This window comes from Vigna radiata, chromosome 5 (assembly GCF_000741045.1).
Source record: "Vigna radiata var. radiata cultivar VC1973A chromosome 5, Vradiata_ver6, whole genome shotgun sequence".
NCBI classification, from domain to species: Eukaryota; Viridiplantae; Streptophyta; class Magnoliopsida; order Fabales; family Fabaceae; genus Vigna; species Vigna radiata.
This window is the reverse complement of record NC_028355.1, coordinates 18,908,930-18,932,555: the sequence shown is the minus strand read 5'-3', so window position 1 is coordinate 18,932,555 and position 23,626 is coordinate 18,908,930. Positions and strand designations below refer to the sequence as shown.

The 23,626-nt window shown below is 33.4% G+C and overlaps 1 protein-coding gene across 6 annotated transcripts; it reads left to right on the top strand.

The window, feature by feature from the left end:
• The first annotated feature begins 1,054 nt into the window (after positions 1-1,054).
• On the top strand, positions 1,055-21,973 carry LOC106761904 (CHD3-type chromatin-remodeling factor PICKLE). Of its 6 annotated transcripts, none has more exons than XM_014645512.2 (32): positions 1,055-1,169; positions 1,270-1,387; positions 3,174-3,343; positions 4,461-4,598; positions 4,685-4,839; positions 5,109-5,270; positions 5,815-6,059; positions 6,154-6,249; positions 6,843-6,979; positions 7,053-7,265; positions 7,368-7,475; positions 8,646-8,696; positions 8,800-8,899; positions 9,614-9,756; positions 9,882-9,985; positions 10,230-10,368; positions 10,469-10,638; positions 11,972-12,038; positions 12,118-12,240; positions 13,574-13,683; positions 13,768-13,849; positions 14,397-14,588; positions 16,915-17,071; positions 17,171-17,273; positions 17,373-17,447; positions 18,090-18,151; positions 18,267-18,343; positions 19,181-19,311; positions 19,540-19,912; positions 20,632-20,737; positions 21,102-21,172; positions 21,271-21,973. In XM_014645512.2, exons 3-32 carry the CDS (start codon positions 3,197-3,199, stop codon positions 21,631-21,633), a joined length of 4,200 nt encoding a protein of 1,399 aa, XP_014500998.1. In that variant the 5' UTR covers positions 1,055-1,169; positions 1,270-1,387; positions 3,174-3,196; the 3' UTR covers positions 21,634-21,973. The 6 variants fall into 6 exon arrangements, with proteins under 6 accessions (XP_014500998.1, XP_014500995.1, XP_022636592.1 ...); XM_014645509.2 differs by having other exon boundaries at positions 5,815-6,062; XM_022780871.1 differs by adding an exon at positions 2,112-2,177 and having other exon boundaries at positions 5,815-6,062; positions 16,915-17,273.
• The last annotated feature ends 1,653 nt before the right edge of the window (positions 21,974-23,626 follow it).

The window sequence follows — 23,626 nt, the reverse complement described above, 5'->3', positions numbered from 1 at the left end:
TTTTTATTTAAAGAAATGAAAGGTTATTTAATATTTTAAAATAGTGAACCATAAATCTAATTTTTTTTTTTTAGAAGATACGAATTTTTTAGTTTTATGGGAGCGAAATAAAATGGAATAGAAAAAAAAAACATAAAGGTAGATGTTTTTTTATTGCAGACAAACACAAGAAAGGAAAGAATTTTAAAATTATTAGACTCATATTTACTTTTTACTCAACTTGTTTTCCTCTAATCAAACATTCCTTTTCATTCTTCATTTTTAAACTATTTCCATTTTTAGTTTATTTCTTTCATGTTTTCTTGCTATCAAAAAGATCGAACATGAAATACTAGATTGGAGAGACTCGACACAAGATTGATACAGTATTAAAAAAATATGCAAATGAATCAGCAAAACATCTCATATATATAGGCTTTTTTTTAGTGATTTGTAATATGTATTTGATTGATATATATCGTAACAAAAGAGGATAAATATGAAGTTTGTGAAAATACAAAATATAGATATGTTAAAGACTACTGTAGAACTTTGACTAAATAGTTAAAAAATCACACATATAAATTAAAAATATAAAATAAAACCGTCAACTCACATATTTGATGTATTCTTAATTAATCAAAAACAATTTAATTAATATATGATAACTTAAAAAAAAAAACAATTCAGAGAGATCGAAGATGTGTGTTTTTGTTCAAAAGCTCATTTTTTCTATATATTTAAAAACGTTTAATATTTTGGCATTTATATTGTAACTTTTTATTTTTAAAATTAATTATTGTAAACTAAACAAATTTACAGCACACACTAATATGTGGTTGAATGCTAGTGTAAAAAGTATTTCATTCTATTATGCTTAAATTGTATTTTACATATTTTTATTAGAATCCCATTATCAAATTCTAAAAGGGTCAGAAATTACAAAAAAAAAAAAACAACTTAGGTGCAATTGTAATTTTGCCCTCTTAAAATATCATTGCTTAATTTCGTATTTTTTTTATTTGGGCAAAAAATAAAATAAAATGCAAGTGTGCTTTCGTCTACCAACTTTTTTTTAATATTCCTTATGACATTAATTACCCTTAAAATTTCAGGGCTTGTTTAGTTGTTTTTCCAAATTTTCGATATAAACAGGTTCCGCCTGGCTGTTAAATCTCGTCACTGTCCTGGTGAGTCTACCATTCCTGTTTCTCCCTTCACCGCCTCTTTTTTATTTATATTTATTTTCATTTATTCACTTTTGTTTTTTCTCCTCATTTATTTCCTCAGCTCCCAGGTTTCGGTTCCCGCGAAATTCCGAAACTCCTTTTTCCAGATCGCCGGAAAATCTGGCAATCTACGGTGTTTCTCGCTGTCAATTTTCATTTCACACTTCACTTCGGTCACTGTAAGTTCCGAAAATCACCGATTATCTTGTAAATCCAGCTCGTAGCCATTTCCGGAAATGGTGGACGGGTTTTGACCAATCTAGGGTTTCTGTTTTTGCTTTCGTAAATTGGAAGTGTTCGCAGCGGATACCTTGCTTGTTCGCCACGAATTAACTATATAGTGCCGTTCTTCTCCTTTACTTTGTTCGTTTCAGTGGCCAATTGTGTGCGGAATTTTGCGCACAGTTTTTAGTACGATGTTCTCTTATTTGTACAGTTTTGTAGTTGTATTTGCAATGTTCTTTGTTCTTTTTGGTTTAAACAAACTTCACATGCAGACTGACCACGTCGTGGAGTGGCTTGAACTAGTTGCTAATTTAGATATGGAAGGGATGAATTAATGTTTACTTTCTTCGTTCGAACAGATATCGCAAATGGTTTTTTCACACTGTTTTCCTCCAAATTCATTCAGTGATTTCAGTCAAATTTTTTATAGGGCGATTGAACTGCAATCGTGTTAGTAAGGAACATAAATAGTTACGGAAATCTATTTGTTGCTATTGTGAACGCACCTATACTTAATATTTAATTTTTCAAAAGTTTTTTTTTTTTTTTTGTTTTCTTTTTGTTTTACTTAATATGTACCAAATCGTAAGCTTTGATGAACAATGTGTGGGAGTTGATGTAACTGTTAAAACAAGAACCAACCTGAGTCTCTCTCTTTCCTTTGGATGGGTTTTGGAGCTTTCTGGAGTACTACTCGTGCAAACTAATCTGTACATCTCCTGGAAACAGAAAACAATGATCCAGGTTTCCACTAATTTAAATAAATTCCAGCCCAGTTATTGTATGTCTAAGGACTAAACTATTTTTATATCTGCAAGCTTTAGGTAATTGCTTTTAAATTTATCTCAGATTTATCTGTCGTGAAGCAGCATTTATGGCATTTGGCAACATTTACATTTATTTGGCTTATGTATATTTTCATGCAATACTTCGTTGGAGTTATGTGGGTAACTCATTCTTTGGGTTAGAAAATATATCAAAGGATAATACTTTTATCCTTCATCTTGAGGCATCTGGGATTTTGATCCCTTTGGTTCTCATTATAAACCCATTTTTCAATTACAACTCAAGAAGTAATAAGTACTTGAACATGCATTTGGAAACCCCTATTTGCCAATAAAAAATGTTGACCTACTTCCACAAAGATATATGGTTTAATCCTTTCAATGTGTTGATAGAATATATTAAAACATTCTTTTAGTCCTATCCTCTAAAATTACAAGAACTTGAAAAAAGGGAATTATGTTTATTCAAACATCTCCTTTCCCCGTTGATTGGCCTACTGTCATTTCGGAAAGTTTTTGTTTAGTTCTATAATATTCGGGCTCGTTAATTTACCCCACCTATATGAATAATCAGTCTCAATTCAGGAGTAAAAACTGCTAAGACATATAAAACCATCGATTTTTGTTCTATAATTGTCTGGATTAAATGCTTTGCTATTCTACATGTTGAACCAAAATATTCTTTCTTCTTTCAACTTTTCGTTCTATCCATTCCTTTCCATTGTCTAGAAATTCCTCTTTCCCTAATTCTTACCATTCTGTCAATGAAGAATCTAAAAGAATTCTCAAATCCAGATCGCTAATTGGTCTTGGATAGCGCCAACTTCATTTGATATTTCTCAATTGAATTTTCCTCCTTAACTGATTCTGGGTTCATTATGAAAAATTGACCTAAGATTTTGTTGATAGATTCTACCCATAATTCTTTTTTTTTTTTTTTTTTTTTTTACTTCAGGAATTCTATCATTTTACCAGAACATGAGTAGTTTGGTGGAGAGGCTTCGTGTAAGATCAGATCGCAGGCCAATTTATAATCTTGACGAGTCAGACGACGATGCTGATTTTTTGCCAAGAAAACCCGGGACAACACAGGAAAAGTTGGAGAGAATAGTGAGAACTGATGCGGTATGTTACTTTTTGCTTTAATGATTTCATTTGAGCTGTTTTTGTATATAGTTCACTGCACTGCTCAATGCTTTTGGTGGTGACTGATAGGCAATATTTAACTGTAACAAAAGCAACTCATATATGTGCTGTTACCAACTGAGTCTAATTTGAGAAGTTCTTGATGATTTAAAAATGTTCAAATTACAGTTCTTCTAAGCCCGTGTGGGGTGTGATTAAGAGATCCAAAGAGTGACCATTAGTTATTATTACTTTTTCTATTATTCCGACCACTTTACCTGCTAAATCACATTTAGCAAGCTAGATGGTAGGCTTTCAAATTTCTTTCCAGTTATTAGTAAGGTGGTAAAGGCACAACTCACTTGAATAGAGGTGCAGAATTAAAAATATGTGTACAGGCTTTCCCTTTTCTGTAGTACTGTTATCTATAAAGACAACCTTCCTCTTGTTGCTGACTTATCAGAATAATAATTCAGTTACAATTTCTCTTTATCAAACTGAACTCTATTATGAGTCTTAAAGGCATTTGCTTCATTGAAGGGGCAGCTCCACAACCTGCCGAAGGGTTTGTCCCTTTTAGCTTCTTGCCTCAGAATGTTAGAGATGCCACTGACTACACTAATATAGCTTGTTTTGCAACATAGATTTAACCCGTTCTGACAAATAACAGGGAGTTGTCTTCTTAGCTTCTTTGTAAACAATTGATTGTGGCTATTTAAGAATTTAAAATTCTCTTTGTTGGATATTAAAAGAGATTTGCAACCATTGCTTACTTGTTACATTTTTTTTGTTTCTTTTGTTGTTTTCTTTCATTCACTTGGTTTATCTATTAAGTTTACCAGTCTCTTCTGATGTAGTTCTCTTTTTCTATTATCTAACAAATTTCTGCTATTCAGTGATAGAAAAATGAAAAGTTTATGTTATTATACATTAAGAATGTATGTTATTATTCATGTTAGTAATACCAGTTGAGGTCTATCTGTAAATGTTTTGTATTTAACATTTTAATTTAGTTTGCTTCATTGCAAATTTGGATTTATTGCTTTACACTAGTAAATGTTTTTCACGCATTATCCTCCGGTTGTTTTTTTTTTTTTTTTTTTTCACTTCTCCACAGAAAGAGGATTTATGTCAAGCCTGCGGTGAAAATGAGAATCTTGTGAGTTGTGAAACTTGCACTTATGCATACCATCCTAGGTGTTTACTTCCACCCCTTAAGGGACCTCTTCCAGACAATTGGAGATGCCCCGAATGTGTAAGTGTTTATATTTGGTGACAGTTGTAATAGATTTCTTCTTACTGATAGAGCAATACTTATCTATGTGTGTACATGTTTTACAGGTTAGCCCACTTAATGATATTGACAAAATATTAGATTGTGAGATGCGACCTACTACAGCTGCTGACAATGATGCCACAAAATTAGGGTCAAAACAAATTTTTGTTAAACAATACCTTGTTAAGTGGAAAGGCCTATCATATCTGCACTGCACATGGTAAATTTGTAGGAACGCATCCTTCACTGCGTTACACCTTTTCATATGTCCCGTAAACCTTCTGCATGCTTATTATTATGCGTTACTTTGATTCCTCATTTTTGTTCTATCTATTTATGTGTTGACCTCAAATTTTTTATTTTCAGTATTGTTTTGCAAATTATTTTGCTTTTGAAGCCACCTTTTAACCTTTTGTTTTCTTTGTAACATTGTTATTTTTGTGTATTATCTCTTTATCTGCTACATATATTTATTTATTTCTTCTCTAGGGTGCCGGAGAAAGAGTTTTTGAAGGCATTTAAGACTCATCCTCGTCTAAAGACAAAAGTGAACAACTTCCATCAGAAAATGGCATCTATCAATACTTCTGATGATGACTTTGTTGCCATTCGACCTGAGTGGACTACAGTTGACCGGATACTTTCTTGCAGGTATTTTAGGTGACAATTAGGAAGTTTAACAGGAATTCTATTGATGTAGGTGTGTTGCCTGACTTATGTGAGGGCAGATTCAAATTATCATTCTTTACTTTGGTTGTGTGTATTATGTGCATGTGTGTGTGTATCACAGTTTTTAAGGTTAATATTTTCTAGCAGTAATTTTGAACCTTCATTTTGCTCTCAGTGTTTCTTTAATTCTTCCCCTCTTTTACGGGATTCTATCCTAGTCAAGCAATGGAAAATAGTACAGCATCAGCCAAAAGTGATTTCTTTTGGTATCTTTTTTGGAGGAAATTTTCAATGTTTAATTGTATTTTTCTGCCACCTCCTTTTCTTTTGCACTTCTCTTTATATTTTACTGCCCCACCCCCTTAAAAAAATAAATGGCATCATCATTTTCTGTAACAGATTATGAGAGAATGATGACATTGCTAACCCAGTGTCTTAATAGTTTCCTTAATCTTGACTGTATTTCTGCCTCCAGAAATGTTGATACTTGCATGTTTTCCTTGACCTTATTGTTTAAATGGTACAGGGGTGATGATGATGATAGAGAATACCTTGTGAAGTGGAAGGAACTTCCATATGATGAGTGTTATTGGGAGTTTGAATCAGATATTTCTGCATTTCAGCCAGAAATAGAAAGATTCAATAGATTGCGGTCTAGATCCAGTAAATTTTCTTCTAGTAAACATAAAGAGAGTGTTAAAGATGATACTGAATTGAAGAAACAGCAGAAAGAATTTCAACATTATGAACACAGCCCTGAGTTTCTCTCAGGTGGTATGTTATTTTAATTTATTTATTCTTCTGGAATGTTTTTCTTAATTCGATGGTCTGGATTACCTGATTTTTTTTTTTTACCTTAATGAAGGTACACTGCACCCATATCAGCTTGAAGGCTTGAACTTCTTACGATTCTCTTGGTCCAAGCAGACTCATGTTATACTTGCTGATGAAATGGGGCTTGGTATGTAGTCTCTTTCCTTTTCCCGGTCTATTCTTCCCATTCTTAAGTTTTGGTTATTAAATGTCTGGGGGAGGGGATCTTACACCATTCTGGAAGCAATAGCATGCTACAAGCCTCAATGAGTTTAGGCACATGCCTCAGCGCAAAATCAAGTTTGGAAGGTGTACACGTGAAGGAATAAAGAATAAGATAGAGTGAGTTAGCCAAGAGATATGCCTGGGATGATAGAGAGCAAGTTTCAAATATCCTGTATGAGTAGGATGATTCAAGATCAGAGGGGGCATTGAGATGAAAATAATTTTGGAGAATAGAGGAGTGGTTTGGTTGTAGCCGGGGAACCCTTGGAGGATAGACTTTTCCTGTTATTGTTGTTAAAAGTGTTTCCTTATTTCTTTCTATGCTTTGGGTTCATAACATTGAGGGCTTTTAGTGGTACATAATAGCTGAACCTTTCAATCAAAGTGCATCGATCAACCGACCCTTTTGGATCCTTTCCCTTCTTTAATTGTTTGTACTCACTCCTTTTGGCCTTGATTTGGAATTTCTGGAGAAGTATATGATTGCACCATGATAACCGAGTTTTTCACCTGCAGGAAAAACCATACAAAGTATTGCTTTCCTGGCATCCCTTTTTGAAGAGAGTGTCTCCCCACATCTGGTGGTTGCTCCACTTTCAACTCTACGAAATTGGGAACGTGAATTCGCAACATGGGCACCTCATATGAATGTGGTATGTACACGGGTATATTCTCTGTAATATGTGATTTAGGTGGTTACTCTTTTAATTATGTTTGTTTGTGCAGCTAATGTATGTTGGATCTGCCCAAGCTCGTAGTGTAATAAGAGAGTATGAATTTTACTTTCCAAAGAAACAAAAGAAGATCAAGAAAAAGAAATCTGGTCAGCTAATTAGTGAAAACAAGCAAGAGAGGATTAAGTTTGATGTTCTTTTGACATCGTATGAGATGATCAACTTTGACACGACATCACTAAAACCTATAAAATGGGAGTGCATGGTATGATTCTATTTGCCATTATATGACTGATGCCTGTTACTTACTGTGATCGTTTCTAGTTTCTTTGTAATACTGATAACCTGACATATATATGCAATGCAGATAGTCGATGAAGGTCACCGTCTGAAAAATAAGGATTCTAAATTATTTTCCTCACTGAAGCAATATTCTAGCAGGCATCGTGTTCTCTTAACAGGAACTCCTCTTCAGGTTCATTGTAATTTTTCATCATGGTTTATTGTGGGATTATGCCCTAACTTTCCATTATTGATTATTTGAATAACTTTTTTTTGTGTGTGTGTCTGCTGGCTGGATTTTGTTTGGAAAATTGTGTTTTGGTTTTTGACTAATACTAAGTTCCTTGTACTGTACCTGGGTTTTGAAATTGTTGGAGGATTGTTGAATTTCAAATTACACATATTTCCCTTAAAAACAATTTATGTTTTTAATATATCCAACTTGAGATTGCTTGATTGTAGAATCAAACAGCATAATATTTTTGTTTCCTTGACATGGAAATTGTCTCTTCAATATATATATGTGTGTTTGTATAGGCCAATGGTTGTGATACGTTCTTTTGAAGACATAATGTTGTTATATTGTTCTATTATCATTGTAGTTGCAATTGCACAGATGCAATTACACATGTCCACTTCACACCCATTTTTGAAAATCTTGATTTTAGGGTCAGTTTCTTTTTACATGTTTCGAAAGTGAAAATAATTCATCTCATCATTCCCTCAAGTCAGAATTTAAAAATAGCAACATATAGTTGGCCCTAATCTTCACGTTTGGAGTTGCTTCAGCATCTTTCTCTACCCAGTGCCGTGTCTCCTCCTACAGAGCTAGCTTGGCCTAGAGATGGTTCCCTTGTCTCTATTAAGTATTCTACTAGTAGGTTGTGCTCATAGCATTGTCTCCTCTCATGTTACTACTCTTTCTTTTTGTTTGTTTAGTTATATGTCTTGTTGGGTGCAAGGGCCCAAAGATTGAGCTTTCTCACCTTCTGGCGCACATTGCATCACACCTTCGTTTATTTGTCATCAGTTAAATAAGTCAACCGAAAAGTATATTTGTTACCACAAATAAGAGCTCAACCTCTGTAAAATAAGTCAATCAGTTTTTGAAGGAATACCTAAAGTCAGATTATAATGCCTTTGCCTTTTGTGAGGCTTTACTAAGTTTATATGCTGTATTTTGTTTACAGCAACAGTCATGCAATCTTTTTTAATATATTAGTTTCTATTTAGTTACCGGGTTGTGAACTCTACTTGTCCGGTATACTTTTTACCTTTTAATGGACTTAATAGATTTGAAGTGTGGTTGCATATCTGTTGGAAGTCTAAATGTACTGATGACAGCTTTTCTGATGCCTCTCAGAACAACTTGGATGAGCTTTTTATGCTTATGCATTTCCTTGACGCTGGGAAGGTTAGTATGAGGAATGCTCTATAAGATAAACCGTTATATAAGTTATTGAATTGGCTGATGAAAATTTAGTATCTTACAGACTTTATTTTTTTAATATTGGTAGTTTGGAAGTTTAGAGGAGTTCCAGGAAGAGTTTAGGGATATCAATCAAGAGGAGCAGATTTCAAGGCTTCATAAAATGTTGGCCCCACATCTCTTGCGAAGTATGTATTTCTTGTGCTAATTTTATGTTGTTTTGACATGTTTCTTGAAAACAATAAACAGTAAAGTTTTGTGATTCTTCTTTGCAAAACGTCAAATTTACCAGATCTTTGGTGTCAAAAAGTTTTTCTCGTAAAGAACATCCTAGAATTTTGTTTAGTATTCAGGAGCATGTATTGCATCAAGCTTATCAGTCAATATTAAGTAAATAGTTGATGTTTATCCTCCTTTCTCAATCTGCACTCTGAAGTAATCCTGTTCTTGTATAACTTTTGGTCTCTGCAATCATTCTGGAGTAAAGTGGTATGATACGTGTAGAAATTGTTGATCTTTTTATGCATATAGGATGTTTATCTATCTCTCAACCTGAACAAAAGCAACTGATTGTTGTTACAGTAATAGCAGTTGTTGGAATGATACATATTGAAATTGGTCAATTAATCTCTTGAATTTTCTTGTAGTCAGAGATTGATGTTTGATTGCTGAAGGATATTAATATTGTTTGCTCTAATGCTAGGCCTCTAAATTGAAGTGCAGAGGGATATGGTAGAATCCAATAAATTTGATGTGGTAGTTTTAATTTTTGCATTAATGGGAATTTCAAGAGAGCTCTCAGAGATCTTGTTGTTGTCATATAAATAACTAAGTTGGTGATAGGTTGTATATAGAAATGTGGATTGCCATGTTCTAAATTCAAATTTTTAATGTCCCTGCAGGAGTGAAGAAAGATGTCATGAAGGAATTACCTCCTAAAAAGGAACTTATTCTACGTGTTGAGTTGAGCAGCAAACAGAAAGAATATTATAAGGCAATTTTGACCCGTAATTATCAGATATTAACTCGTCGCGGTGGTGCTCAGGCAAGATTGATGCTCTGATAAACTGACTATTTTGTTTATTACTAATCTTAGCTTCATAAGTAAAGGGACAATATATCTTAATGGTATTGGTGTTTGTTTTTTATATCTATATGTTTCTGAATCAGATTTCTCTTATCAATGTTGTTATGGAATTGCGGAAACTTTGTTGTCATCCTTACATGTTAGAAGGAGTGGAACCAGATATTGATGATGCTAAAGAGGCATACAAGTAAGCTCTAATGTCATTGTTTTAGACTGTTATTGTGGTTGTTGATTAGAAATACTGGGTTCTCTGCTTATCTTGGGCTAAATCTTGTTTCTTTACTATTGAAATTAGTAGCTTTTGCCTGTTATAATTTTAACCAAAGTGAAATTATGGTATCATGTTGGAAGGCATTATTTCGGTATAGTTTGTACTATACTTAGATTTAATTAATGTTGTTATTGATTTTCCTTTTCATTCTGTTTGACAGACAGCTATTGGAAACGTCAGGGAAGCTGCAATTGCTGGACAAGATGATGGTCAAACTTAAAGAGCAAGGACATAGAGTGCTTATATATTCCCAATTTCAGCACATGCTGGACTTGCTTGAAGATTACTGTACTTACAAGGTAATAAGAGTTATTGACTTATCAACATAATTGTTTCTGAAGTTGATTTCTTTCAGCATAATGTTCGGCTTGTGTTTCTTTTCCTTGAAAAAAAAACTAGAATTGGCAGTATGAGAGGATCGATGGCAAGGTTGGCGGAGCTGAAAGACAAGTTCGGATAGATCGATTTAATGCCAAAAATTCTTCAAGATTTTGCTTTCTTCTTTCAACTAGAGCTGGGGGATTGGGGATAAACCTTGCAACTGCTGACACGGTTATCATATATGATAGGTGAACCTTTAAATTCCTATGATTCTTTTTGCTTTTCTTTAAATTATTGTCTGCAGGTTTTTGTATCTTTTGGTTAAAACATAAACTATATCTTTCGCTTTTCCCAACCACTACTCCTATCTTCATTATATTTACAATTTCTACTGACAAAAATAAATGAAAATAGCTGTTTTGGTGGCTGGCCATTCATTGTCGTGGTCCATTGTGTGTCATGTGCTCATTTTCTTGCTATTTTTTGTGTTGTTTTCTTCATTCATTGTTTTGGGAATGACATTTGTATTGGTTATACATGTGCGTTGTGATGGAGTTATCTTAAGCTCTACTTTTTAACACTATTAGACTGCTAGTAGCTTACTTGAGTATGAAAAGGTTGAACTGCTTCGGGTTTGTCAGCTTGTAAGCGTGGTGAATTCATATATATTCATAGAAAGTTAGTTGCCATATGAGACCGCAACCTCTTGACATGTTGTCTTGCTTTTCTATATTTGACATATAATGTTGGTTGGGCTGCCTTTAATTTCTCATTGAATATTTTTTAGTGTTTTTGGAAAGATGCCATCAGACAAGTTTCTGGAGACTACATCTAAATGAGGTCCAAATAGAAGAAGCATAATTTTAAGAGAACACTAAGCTCTACTGAGAACATTTTTTTGTATATGTTTTGCCATCTCCTGTTCAAAGATATGAGGATAGATGTAATCTGATGTTTTATGATTCGATAAGGATGTCTAATTTATGCTGAAAGAGTTCAAAATTCTTTCATTGCTTGTCCAGTAATTCTTTCAGAAACGATCTAAATGGAGCTGGTGGCTACTTTAAGACCTATTTGTGTTTATGTATTTTTTTTAATATGCTTTTTTAATTAAGTGATATGTTTAAACTTTACATTGATTATAAAGTAATAAAACACCCCATCAAAAAAGCCCAAAATCAATAGCTTCTAAAGACAAGCTTTATAAAACTGTATCATGTATATATAATCACTTCTTTTTATTCTTAAACAACATCCCTTAATTTAAATAAGTTTGCACTAGTTCTAGCACATAAATTGGCATGTTTTAGATCAATTCATGGGCACCTCCAGAATGCTTGGATAAAATGTTCTGCACAATCAGTATACTAATTTGCCTGCTTCCATATATTGGATATTTACAATATTATGGGGAATGCTCTGCGAGCTCTTGGCTGAAGTTAATCAACAGGGGGTCCTCATCATAGTCTTTATTTTTTTGTTCTGTGTGGACAGTCCATATGATGCTGAAAGATTAATCTTCAATTTTGGTGTAATTTAATCCAATTTTTCATTTATTTCATTGATGGAAACATTATGCAGTGATTGGAATCCTCATGCTGATTTACAAGCTATGGCTAGAGCTCACAGACTCGGACAAACTAACAAGGTTTGAGGTTTTTCCATTGGTGTATGGTGTTGATTGTTTTTGTTACTTTTAAATGTTAAAAATGGTTTTGGCTTTGTAGGTGTTAATTTATAGGCTTATAACACGAGGAACTATTGAAGAGAGGATGATGCAGATGACTAAGAAGAAAATGGTGTTAGAACACCTAGTTGTGGGGAGGCTAAAGGCTCAAAATATCAACCAGGTAACTAATTACCTTTTTTACTTGTTAAGACTTGTGTTGTAAAAGCTGATAACAGTTAGCAGTCTCGTTATTAAGGCAGCATGACTTATGTTAGGTCTGTTGCTTCTTGCTTTTCTTTGCTGTTTTTAGTATTGCTATGAATTGCAGGCAAGAGGTGGAAAATGGATATTGACAAATAGTTGAGCATTGAAGACCGAAATATCAATTTTTTCCTATTCATGCATATGCTAATTTGTTGTCATTATTCGTAGCCACTGTCACTTGTTTATTTTACCTTCTGGTCACAATAGGACTAATTTGTTTGTATCCTTGTATGCAGTTGTACTGGAATATATGCACATAAAATAATTTATTCTAACTGAATCAAGTAAGGAAGGAGGTAGGAACTCTGAAATTGTAGAAAACAGGGGAGGGGTTGGGGGGCTCTAAGCTCCTCACCAGAATAGTTTACCAACCTACCGTACCTCCCCTCATAATTGATTACCTGCTTTTCCCACATTCCTTGCCGCACTTGTAAGATTTTTTCAGCACTTTACTATCCAAATCACCTTCTTCTCCTTACCTGACATTGTGCTAAAGAAGAATTAGGTCCTTGACACCCTACTTTTGATTAAGTTGAATTTTAGCTCAAGGTAGGTGGATTTGTGAATCATCCACGCTTCAAGCTCTAAAAGCTATTATGCAAGTGGTTGTGTCAAATAGCTTACAAAGATTTCTTCAGGATTGTTGGTTACATTTTTTATTGATCGAGGTTCCTATGGAGGAAAAAAGCTGTAATATGCAGTGTGGTTGTTGATTTAGGACCTAGATAAGTATTCCTGTTGGAAAGGAAAACTACTAGAACTGGATAAGGCATATATTTCTGAAAAAGATGATAAAAGAAGTGATAAAGGAACATTAATAAAGTACTCATTTCGCTGTGCATACCCGTAGTTAATTCTTGTGGATATCAGGAATTATACATGTTTGAATGCACTAAAATCCTCAATAAAAAAGCTTATTTTAGAATACATTTAAAATTGAGAACACTGTATATAATAATAAATTCATAAACTTTGTACATGGTCCAATGTTAATCTCTGTTTCTACCCTCATTTTCATTTGTAAAGTTACTGATTATGTACAACTCGCAAATCTTTATTTGCTTGTCAATATTGATTGAGTTCATGATACATGACATTTTGTTCAAGGGATTGAAATTTTCTAAAATTAAGATCTAACGTGCATTAGGAGTTTAGGCATCGAATGAAACAACTAATCAAACATTTGATCCATATCAAGTTAAACATGTTAAAGGATTTGATGGTAGCTTTTGACTATCCATTGTGCGTAGGAAGAGTTGGATGACATCATAAGATATGGATCAAAGGAGTTATTTGCAGATGAGAATGATGAAGCTGGCAAATCCCGCCAAATCCATTATGATGCTGCTGCTATTGATAGGTAAACTAGCATTTTTTTTTCCTCAAACGTGAAAATAGGAATATGCTTGAGAAATTTATTTCTTGTATATTTTCTTAACAACAGATTGCTGGATCGTGATCAAGTTGGAGATGAAGAGGCCACTTTGGATGACGAGGAAGAAGATGGATTTCTGAAAGCTTTTAAGGTTGACTGTCATTATCTTTCACATACATTTTTGTTCTCTATATGTTTATTCAATTTTGGTTTTTTAACTTTGGTTTATAGTGAATTGAGAGATGCTCTTGGTTTCTACTGTTATTTATCATTTGATAGTAACAAAAGTGTATGAAATTAGAGACTCCTATTAATCAGTCAAAAGAATATTTAATTTAGCAAGTAGAACTGGATTGGAAGATCCGCTGCTGCCTCCGAATTTGTTTTCATTATTATTTTTGTTTTGAAAGGATTTTATGGCCTGATTCAGAATTTGCGGTCATTGATGTGATGCTATTCTAATGGTTTCTTAAAGTATGGGTTCTTTGATATTTAGGAAATTTTTTGACAGATGTGCTTGCAGTTCTTGATAGATGATGGAGCACTCTGCCTCCATTGCATTTTCCTGTGATGTCAACATCAATCTTGCCTTTATTACAAGAATTGCTACATGAAATTTATTTACCGTTTTTCATTTCATTCAGATTTTTCGTTTGGGTTCTGTGCTTTTGATTGACTGAGTGGATTCCACAATTTAGGTTGCAAATTTTGAGTATGTTGATGAGGCTGAAGCTGCAGCAGAGGAGGCTGCCGCCCAAAAAAGAGCATTAGAGAATGTGAACAGTTCGGAGAGAACACATTACTGGGAGGAGTTGTTAAGAGACAAGTATCAAGAGCATAAAGTTGAGGAGTTTAATGCCTTGGGAAAAGGGAAGCGTAACCGGAAGCTGGTATCTAATCCTACTATTTATGCCATTGTTTTAGAGTAAATTACACTCCTTATGAGATTCGAGTATTACAATGTCCTTATCTTTTGTTTAAAATCTTTTAGACTGATTGAAGCATACACAATACTTAATTTTTATTTCTGTTAAAGTTCCATTAGATTCCGTTAAAAGAAAAGTTATTACCAATATACTATTTACATTAGCATCTTGTAAGGAATTCAAATACTACGCTACCTTCTCTTGTATTACTCCATTTCCTTGACAAATGCAAATTCTATGCACTTTTATTTATTTATTTATTTTAATTTTATAGCTGAAGTATCTTTTACACTTTCCTAGCTTTAGAAGCTTAAATGTTGCATTTTTCTCTTTTCTTATTTTAAGATAGTTGGAAATTTTACATAGATTAGGAGAAAGGCCAAATTGTAATATATAAGAGGGCAATCCTCACTTTACAAGTTGGATAAATTAGGCATAAACTCACTTAATAAGATGATATCAGAGTTATTTAGAACCTGTCCTTTTCAAGTTCACTGGGGGTTGTTGTGCCACTGTTATTGCGCTCCTTGTAGACCAGTTACAAATATCTAATCACACCCCATGCTTAAGATGTTCATTCCTTAGCATAAGAGGGTGAGTTGGGAATCTCATATCAATTAGGAAAAATGTTAGGTGTAATATATGAGTGGGGTGCAATTCTCACCATACAATCTGGCTTTGTGAGTTTGAGTTAGACACAAACCACACCTACTAAGATGTTATTAGAGTTATTTAGAGTCTATCCTTGTAAAGTCCATGGGGTTTGTTGTGCCACTGTTATTGGGCTCATGTAAGACCATTGACAAACATCTAATCCCAACCCATGCCGAAGATGTTCATTCCTTGGCATGAATGTGTGTGTTAGAGATCCCATATTGACTTGGAAAAAGGTCATTATAATACGTAAGTTGGTGCAGTCCTCATCTTATAAGCTGGTTTTGAGGTTGAATTAGGCATAAATCCATTTACTAAGATGGTACTAGAGTTATTTACAGCCTATCCTTGTCTAGTTCATTGTGTTTGTTGTGCTACAATTATTTGGCATATGTAACCAACTACAAACATCTAATCCCACCTCATACACAAGATGTTCATTAATTGGCATGAGGGAAATGTTGGAAATCTCATTGACTTGGAAAAGGACTAGATTGTAATATACAAGTGGGATGCAATTCTCACCATACAAACTGATTTTGTGAGGTTCAATTAATAAAAATATACAATTTTTTTCTTTAATAAATATTAATATGCCCCAATGTTCTGCATTTTTATTTCTATATAAAAATACGATGACCTTAGGATGAGGAGAGGATAATGTAATATTGATATCTCAGGAGATAGAGTGCTATATACTGTTTCTTTTGTTAATCTGCATTGGAGAGATTAATGGTTTTTGTTGGCATTTATTGAGTTATTGTGAGATTCCATTTAATTGTGTCAAATGATGTTCTGTTTTCTCTCTAATATTGCTTTCAATGTTGTTAAACACGTCTCTCTCTCCCTTTCGTTTTTCATTTTAGAAAACCCTTTTAATTGTTACTTCATATTTAAAATATATCAACTCATACCAGATTTTTCTTTATTTTTTTTTCTTTTCTTTCTTCCATTATTCTCTGCCTATTCTTCATCTGTACTTCATTTCTTCAGATGCTCCTCATTCCGTTTTCTCTCATTCACATGGTGGCTATTCTGATTCTTGATCTGTTTCATGCTTTTGTCTTGTTTTTCTTTCTTTAAATTTGTTTTTCTGTTTTTAGAATTTCAGAATCATTTGTGTTTTTTTTTTGTATCAAAGCTACAATGTCAAGTGTCCAAAATAATGTTGGACTTGTGATGTTTTCTTGGATTTTTAGTCAATGATTTTGTTTTCTTTAATTTATTTATTTATGTTTTCTTTAATTTAGCTTTTATAGATATATTTATTATTCTTTCTGTCTGCTGTTGGCTATCATGCCTTCTTCTGCCATATTTGTATTGTAGTTTTTTGGCTCACCACCATAGGCCGTCATCACCTATTGATAAACCTTGGTTCAATTTTGTTTTCTGCTCAATATATGACATGCTATTGATTTCTATGACTAAGCATTAATATTTACTATTGATATCTTGTGATTTATGTAGCTAACTTATAGTGGAATAAACTGTTTAGCTTCTTGACACTGAGCAGTTTGTTTTTCTATTTCTGGAGGGGAAAATGTTTTTAGTGGTTGGTTAACTGTCTTTAAGTTTTCCTTGTGTATATTTTCTAAGCTTGCTTTAAGGTAGTATCTATTATTCCCTGATTTCCCAGATGGTTTCTGTGGAGGAGGATGACCTTGCTGGTCTGGAGGATGTTAGCTCTGATGGTGAAGATGATAATTATGAAGCAGAGCTTACTGATGGTGATTCAAATTCCACTGGAACTGGAACTACTACTGCTAAAAGGCCCTATAAGAAAAAAGCTCGTAGTATGTGTCATTTTTTAATTAATTTTTTAGGTTTTTGTCTTGATATGATGGACCTAGATTATCTGTTTGTGATGTTAATATTTAGTTTATTAACAGCAGATAGCACAGAGCCACTTCCTCTGATGGAAGGTGAAGGAAAAGCATTCAGAGTCCTTGGTTTTAATCAAAATCAAAGGGCTGCATTTGTTCAAATTTTGATGAGGTTACTTTCTCTATATGTAGTCTTTATATGTTGAGTTGAAGAAGGGTTTCACATGACAAACATATCTATAGTTTATCTTACCCTCTCTGTGTGTTGCAGGTTTGGGGTTGGTGATTTTGATTGGAAGGAATTTACTTCCCGCATGAAACAGAAGACTTACGAAGAAATTAAAGAGTAATAACATCAATTTTCTTTGAACTAATGCCATATTTGGGACGTTTTAGACAATCAGGGGGGTGGATTTGATGCCATGATTTGATGTTCACAGCTCTGCAGCAGTGCCAATGCATTCTTAACCATTTGGACACAAAATTAGGTTGAGAATGGGAATGTGTTTAGTACTTACTAAGTTTAATCTTCTGACACACCTATATATTATTGATTGCTTGTCTCTTCATTTGGGTAGTGTGTGTGAAGACGTTGCATTGGTTTGTCTTCCCTTTTTCTTTCTTTTTTTATTTTGGTTGCATTTCGCTACTTCGAAAACTTTTGGCCTATGAAAACGTATATAATGATTGTAAAAAGTTGTGAAAGAATGGCATTATCCCATTGCGAAGTCGTGCATGATAATATACCCTTCAAGTTTGATGGGAGCATGAACAACCTTTGCAGAAAAGCATTATGTTCCTTGCCTTGTACTGGTCAATGTTAGATTTTTCTCTTTCTTTTCCTTTTCTCTGTACCCTTCCATTTTAGATTTGGTAATTATCTATATATGGTATGGATATGATATGACTTTTAACAAATTATTAATAGCCTAAAGTCTGTCTTTGTGAATGAATTGATATAAATATATATGTATATATATTTTTTCAGTTATGGAACCCTTTTCTTGTCTCATATCTCTGAAGATATAACCGAGTCCTCTACATTCTCAGGTGATAGATCTTAATTGCTATCATTATATTTCCTTCATTTGCATCAACCCCATCCCCTTTTTCTTTGTTTAGCATTTTCCAATATTTTTCCTTTTTACTTATAATTGTCCGGCAGATGGTGTACCAAAAGATGGACTACGAATCCAAGATGTACTTGTAAGGATTGCAGTCCTTCTATTGATAAGGGACAAGGTAAGTTTTGACTGAACTTTCTGTATTTGAACTTCCTTTATTATTAGTGTTATCCCACTCCCCCAGTTTTTCTGCAATATGTAGGTCGATAAGAGTTTTTAGAAAGGCTTTCTTAGTAAAAAAATATTTTCAGTTTAGGCACAATTAACCACTGAATTGGATTGCAAGGAGCAAAGGATGATTAGTGGGTAATCCATAATTAGCAGTATGAGTGGTTAGTTGTTTCATACTAAATATATTTTTACCAAGATCTTTTTGGTGTTTTTGTTTTTAAATATGCTTTTGGTGTCATCTCATGTGAAACTGTTCATGAGTTCAACTGTTGGTCTAAAATTTTGGGATAGCATCTGGATGCATGCCCAACTATTAAATACTTATCTATTTGCTCCGACACCATTGTGTACAGTGTTTTTGGAAATATATAATGAGCATGAAACATTATGCTTCAATATTTATGATTTAATCAAGTGACTTATAAAAAGGGTTACTGTGAGTGAGTAGTCTATATATGGTTGTTTTTTATACAAAAATAAATTTTGAATCAATACAAAGTTTAGTATACTTTATGATTGAACCATGTGGCTCACCTATTTAAAAATGGTTAGAGACTTTCATTTAGGGAAAATCTTAATTTCTTTTATAATAATGTGGCACTTTGTTTTTTGTTGATTCTGATAGCATGACAATCTAAGACATTGGATCAATAAACTCATCTCTTTCAGGGTTCATTCATTTTATTTTATTTAATTTTTTGACTGCGGTGGGGTTGAATGTGTTTTTGAACTTAAATGACCTCTAGCTGATGTGCCTTTTTACTCTGGGGATACGGAATGACAGGTGAAGTTTGCGTCACAAAATCCTCAAACTCCATTGTTTTCAGATGACATCTTATTTCGCTATCCAGGTTTGAAGGGTGCGAAAATATGGAAGGAGGAGCATGATTTGGTTTTGTTGCGTTCCGTTTTAAAGTATGTATTTTAATACTGCTATCTTCTAACTGTATGATATTAGCCATTAAATATTTGTGGGTTTAACTAAGAAAGAAAAAAGAAGAAGTCATGTTCATTTTTTTATCTGCTTTACTATGTTTGACTTGATTTGTGGTTATAGGTTTTGGTATTTCAAAGTTTTCTTGTTATAATTTGCATGGGTTATTTTTTGATGATGTATTCCTTAAACAATTCTTTCTACCTAAGGCATGGTTATGGAAGGTGGCAAGCTATTGTTGATGACAAGGATCTGAAAATTCAGGAGGTCATCTGTCAGGAGTTGAATCTTCCCTTTATAAACTTACCAGTTCCAGGACAAGTTGGCTCTCAGCCACAAAATGGTGCAAATTTGACAAATGCTGAAGTACCCAACAGTCAATCCAGGGAAAATGGTGGAAGTGATATACCAGCCGATGGTGCGCAAGGTTCTGGTGATGCCAGGAATCAAGCACAATTATATCAAGACTCCTCCATATTATATCATTTTAGAGACATGCAAAGAAGACAAGTTGAGTTTATAAAAAAGAGGGTTCTTCTTTTGGAAAAAGGGCTTAATGCTGAGTACCAGAAAGAATACTTTGTAAGTGTCGTGGTGTTAAATTCTCTTAAATAATGTCCTTCTATGTGGAATTACATGAATAATGATCAGAAACTGGTCATACATGCATTTTTTTTTTTTTAAAATTAAAAGTTTCCTCAGCTTCTTCCAATCGAAAGAACTAGTTATTTGAGAGTGCTAGAAATTAGCTATATACCTAGGATAAGAGATGAGGCAAAACAAACATGGCAGTATTTTTTTAATGGGCTATGGAAGATAATGAAAGAAATAACTTATTAGAAAATGCACGAGGGGAGGAATTCCCTTTCTATACGTACCCAACTTTAGATACCTGGGAACTTATTTTCTTGGCATTACTGATCGTTATGGCTGACAAAGTTGGGCATACATTACATTCTTTATTAATGATGACTGTTAGTGATCCTTGTCTGTGTACTCCTTTTTGAATTTTTTTAAATTATTAGTAACATATAATGGAAGACCGTAATAAGGGCGCCAAAAGGTTACTGATACTTTTTAAAACATTTTAGATGTTAATATTTAATGCTGAAGTATCTCCTCATTTTCCCATTCCTGTTAAATCATTTTCATTTTCATACTTGTTGGAACATTTTGTTTAATATTTTCCAATGGTACATCTTACAGCATTACAAATCAATACAGAATGAATGATTGTATCTGGAAATGTTTTCTTGACTTGCTTGTGGGCTTACGTTCTTCGTAATGAACTTCATTTGCAGGGCGATCCAAAATCAAATGACGAACTTAAAAGTGAACCCAAGGCTCCTAAATTAGGGGAAACTGATACCCAAATGATTGAACAACTACCGCAAGTAGAAACAATAGGTATGATAATGTTTTTTCATTGGATACATTTACCTAGTTTGCATCTGATAATAGAGAGAGAAAATACTGATTACTCGTGTAGTTCTCCTAGAAAATTAAAATATGACACGAGACACCGAAATTTAATGTGTTCTCAGATTAAACATTAAGCAAATGTGAATAATGCCCTCAGAATATGAAATAATATCTCCAGATATTTTATCAATGTGGTCAGTATTTCTGTTATTTTTGTATTTGGGTTTTTCCCTTTCCTGTTTTTCCCCTTTGATGTTTTCCTACCATCTACGAAAGCTATCTGCATACCCAATTGAGAAGGGGAAAGAAAGACCAGAAGACTTACTTGTAGTGCTGCCATTTTCTGCAGCTACAGAAGAAATTTCGTCTGCTTGTGATAGTGATCCTAATCGATTGGAGTTAGTTCGTCTTTACAATGAGGTAAAAGTACCGTGACCTGCACTTTACGAAGGATCGCTTTCATTCAATTAAAAAAGTGGTAGTCTATGTTGTATCAGTAATATTTCCTGTGTTGGCAGATGTGCAAGACAGTGGAGGAAAACCCCACGGATTTAGTTCAAACATCTTTGGCAAGAGAACCAGCAGAGCTTCATGTAGGGAAGAATTTCTTACCCCTAGAAACCATCTGCAAAGACATCGACAGAATTCTAACGCCCACAGAAGAACAATCTGCTGCAGATATTCCGATGTCAAATTCAGAGAACAAATCAGAGGTTATGTCCAAGAGCGAGATTTTGGACGCCAAATCACTGCCAACCCCTCATGACTCCGCAAACAATGAGAGTAAAGACATGCTAATAGATACGAATGAAATTCAGACTCTTCCGGACAAAGAGAAAAGTAATACAGTAATGGATGAAACTATGACTGATGCTCAGTAGAATGATAACCCAGAGAAATGTGATGTCGGGGCATTGTAATGGATGATTAAATGCAAAAGGAGAAATATATGTATTGTACCGTGTAATCTAGTCAACGTTGTTTTAGCACATTAGAAATGAAGTGAATTAATTATAAACAAAAGGCACTATAGCATATAGCGGTAGTGGTTAAAAGCCTTGCTACTAACTCGGTTAGAAATTGTTCTTTTTCTACGTATTGCTGTTAGACGAATTTACTTTTAAAGGAGTTGAAGAGTAAGATTAATTGTATACTACACGGCACGTTACCCTTCATTCTATTTGAAAGTGAGCAAAGAACTGAGGAAGTTTCCCTGGACCATGTTTAGTTCTTATATTTATAAGTTGCCATTTTTCTCTGAACACCTATTTCAGTATGGAACATGATTAATTGCTAAGAGGACGGCCTATTTTGGAGATTTTATAACGAATGAGCAAGGCTTTGCATGCGAGTTAAATTTTTCCGTCGCAGTCAAATAAAAACCGATTTCACCACAGTTCTTCCTTCGTGGGCCGATGATAAAAGAGTTGTGACTGTTGAGCATACACAAGTAAAGAAAAAGTAGGTCTCAGAGTGATGGTCTCTAGCTGTAGAAGATACCATGCAATGAAGAGGGTGTTCTGTTGTATGGGTGCTAAACCAAAAGGAAAAAGATAGAGAGCTCAACTACGGTTCCGTCTGTGTGGTTGGTGTTGATGCCATTCTCTGCTTAAAGCTTCTGCATGTCACTTCTCAAAGAAGCCAGAGCTTTGTGGCTTCAATTTTTGAGTCCATGGATTTGAATGCAAAACTGGCAGATCCAAAAGGGTCTGCCCATACTTTTATCCATTACTTTGTTTTGCAGAAGTGAAAGGGTGATTGCTATTACTGACTGCAAATCCTTTTTTTACTAATATTGCTTGTTCTATTTATGACTTTTTTTAATTTAAACTTAAATTTAATTTTCATTCATACATATCATAGGCTATTTTTCTTTTAACAATTATTTTTTCATAATTTGACAAAAACATAAATTTAAACAGATAAATAAAGTGATGACAGATGTTCTGTCATAAAAAATTATTAAAAAAAGTTGTCAAAATATCATATACTTCTTAAACCTTAATGCTAAACTTAATTCCACCTTAATGCTAAACTTAATTCCACTGCATCATTTAGTCGAACATCTGTATCAATGTAATGTTGTGTGTACCTTGCTTAGATTATTGGTTTGGTCTAAAAGGCCTTCCCCAGAAACCAAGGGTAACTGCCGAACTAAAAGCTAACCAAATTTCTTTTTTATTTCAGTTGTCGGAAAAAGAAAGGTCATTCCACTGGCATAGTCACATATTGTTAAAAAAAAAATTAAACAAAGAAAAACGTGTTTTAGTTTATATATTTTATCAAATTTAATTTTAATCTCTACATTTTCATATTAATAATCTAGTCTAGAACATCTAAAAAAATAATTTAATAGTGTGGAATAATTAATTTTAAATATTTATAGAGGTTAGAGAACTAATTCCTCAATTTCAAAATAAAAGGATTAAAATCAAGTTTAACAAAAACAAGCTAAAGCATAGTTTAAGAAAAACTTAACAAGTTTATGTCAGCAAAAGCTAGTTATAAGCCGAAGTATACGCACAATTTTACTGTATCATTAAAAAAAATTCTTTTATTTTTAATTACTCAGTTAATTTTATAAAAATGTAACCCTGTGCTGAATCCAATTATGGTATTGATACCACTTATATTTAAATAAGATGTTACGTATCTTTTAGTCAATTATCTATTAACAAATGTAATTATTGATGAGTTGTTTTCTAGTTTAGCTGTACTTAAGAGTAATTTTATATTTAACAAAATTATACTACCAGATTATAGTACAGTTTTAAATATGACAATAGAAAAAAAAAATTAGAACAAGGGTCTTTATATGTTAATTTTTTTCACTTGACAAGTTTCTATAATATATATATATATATATATATATAT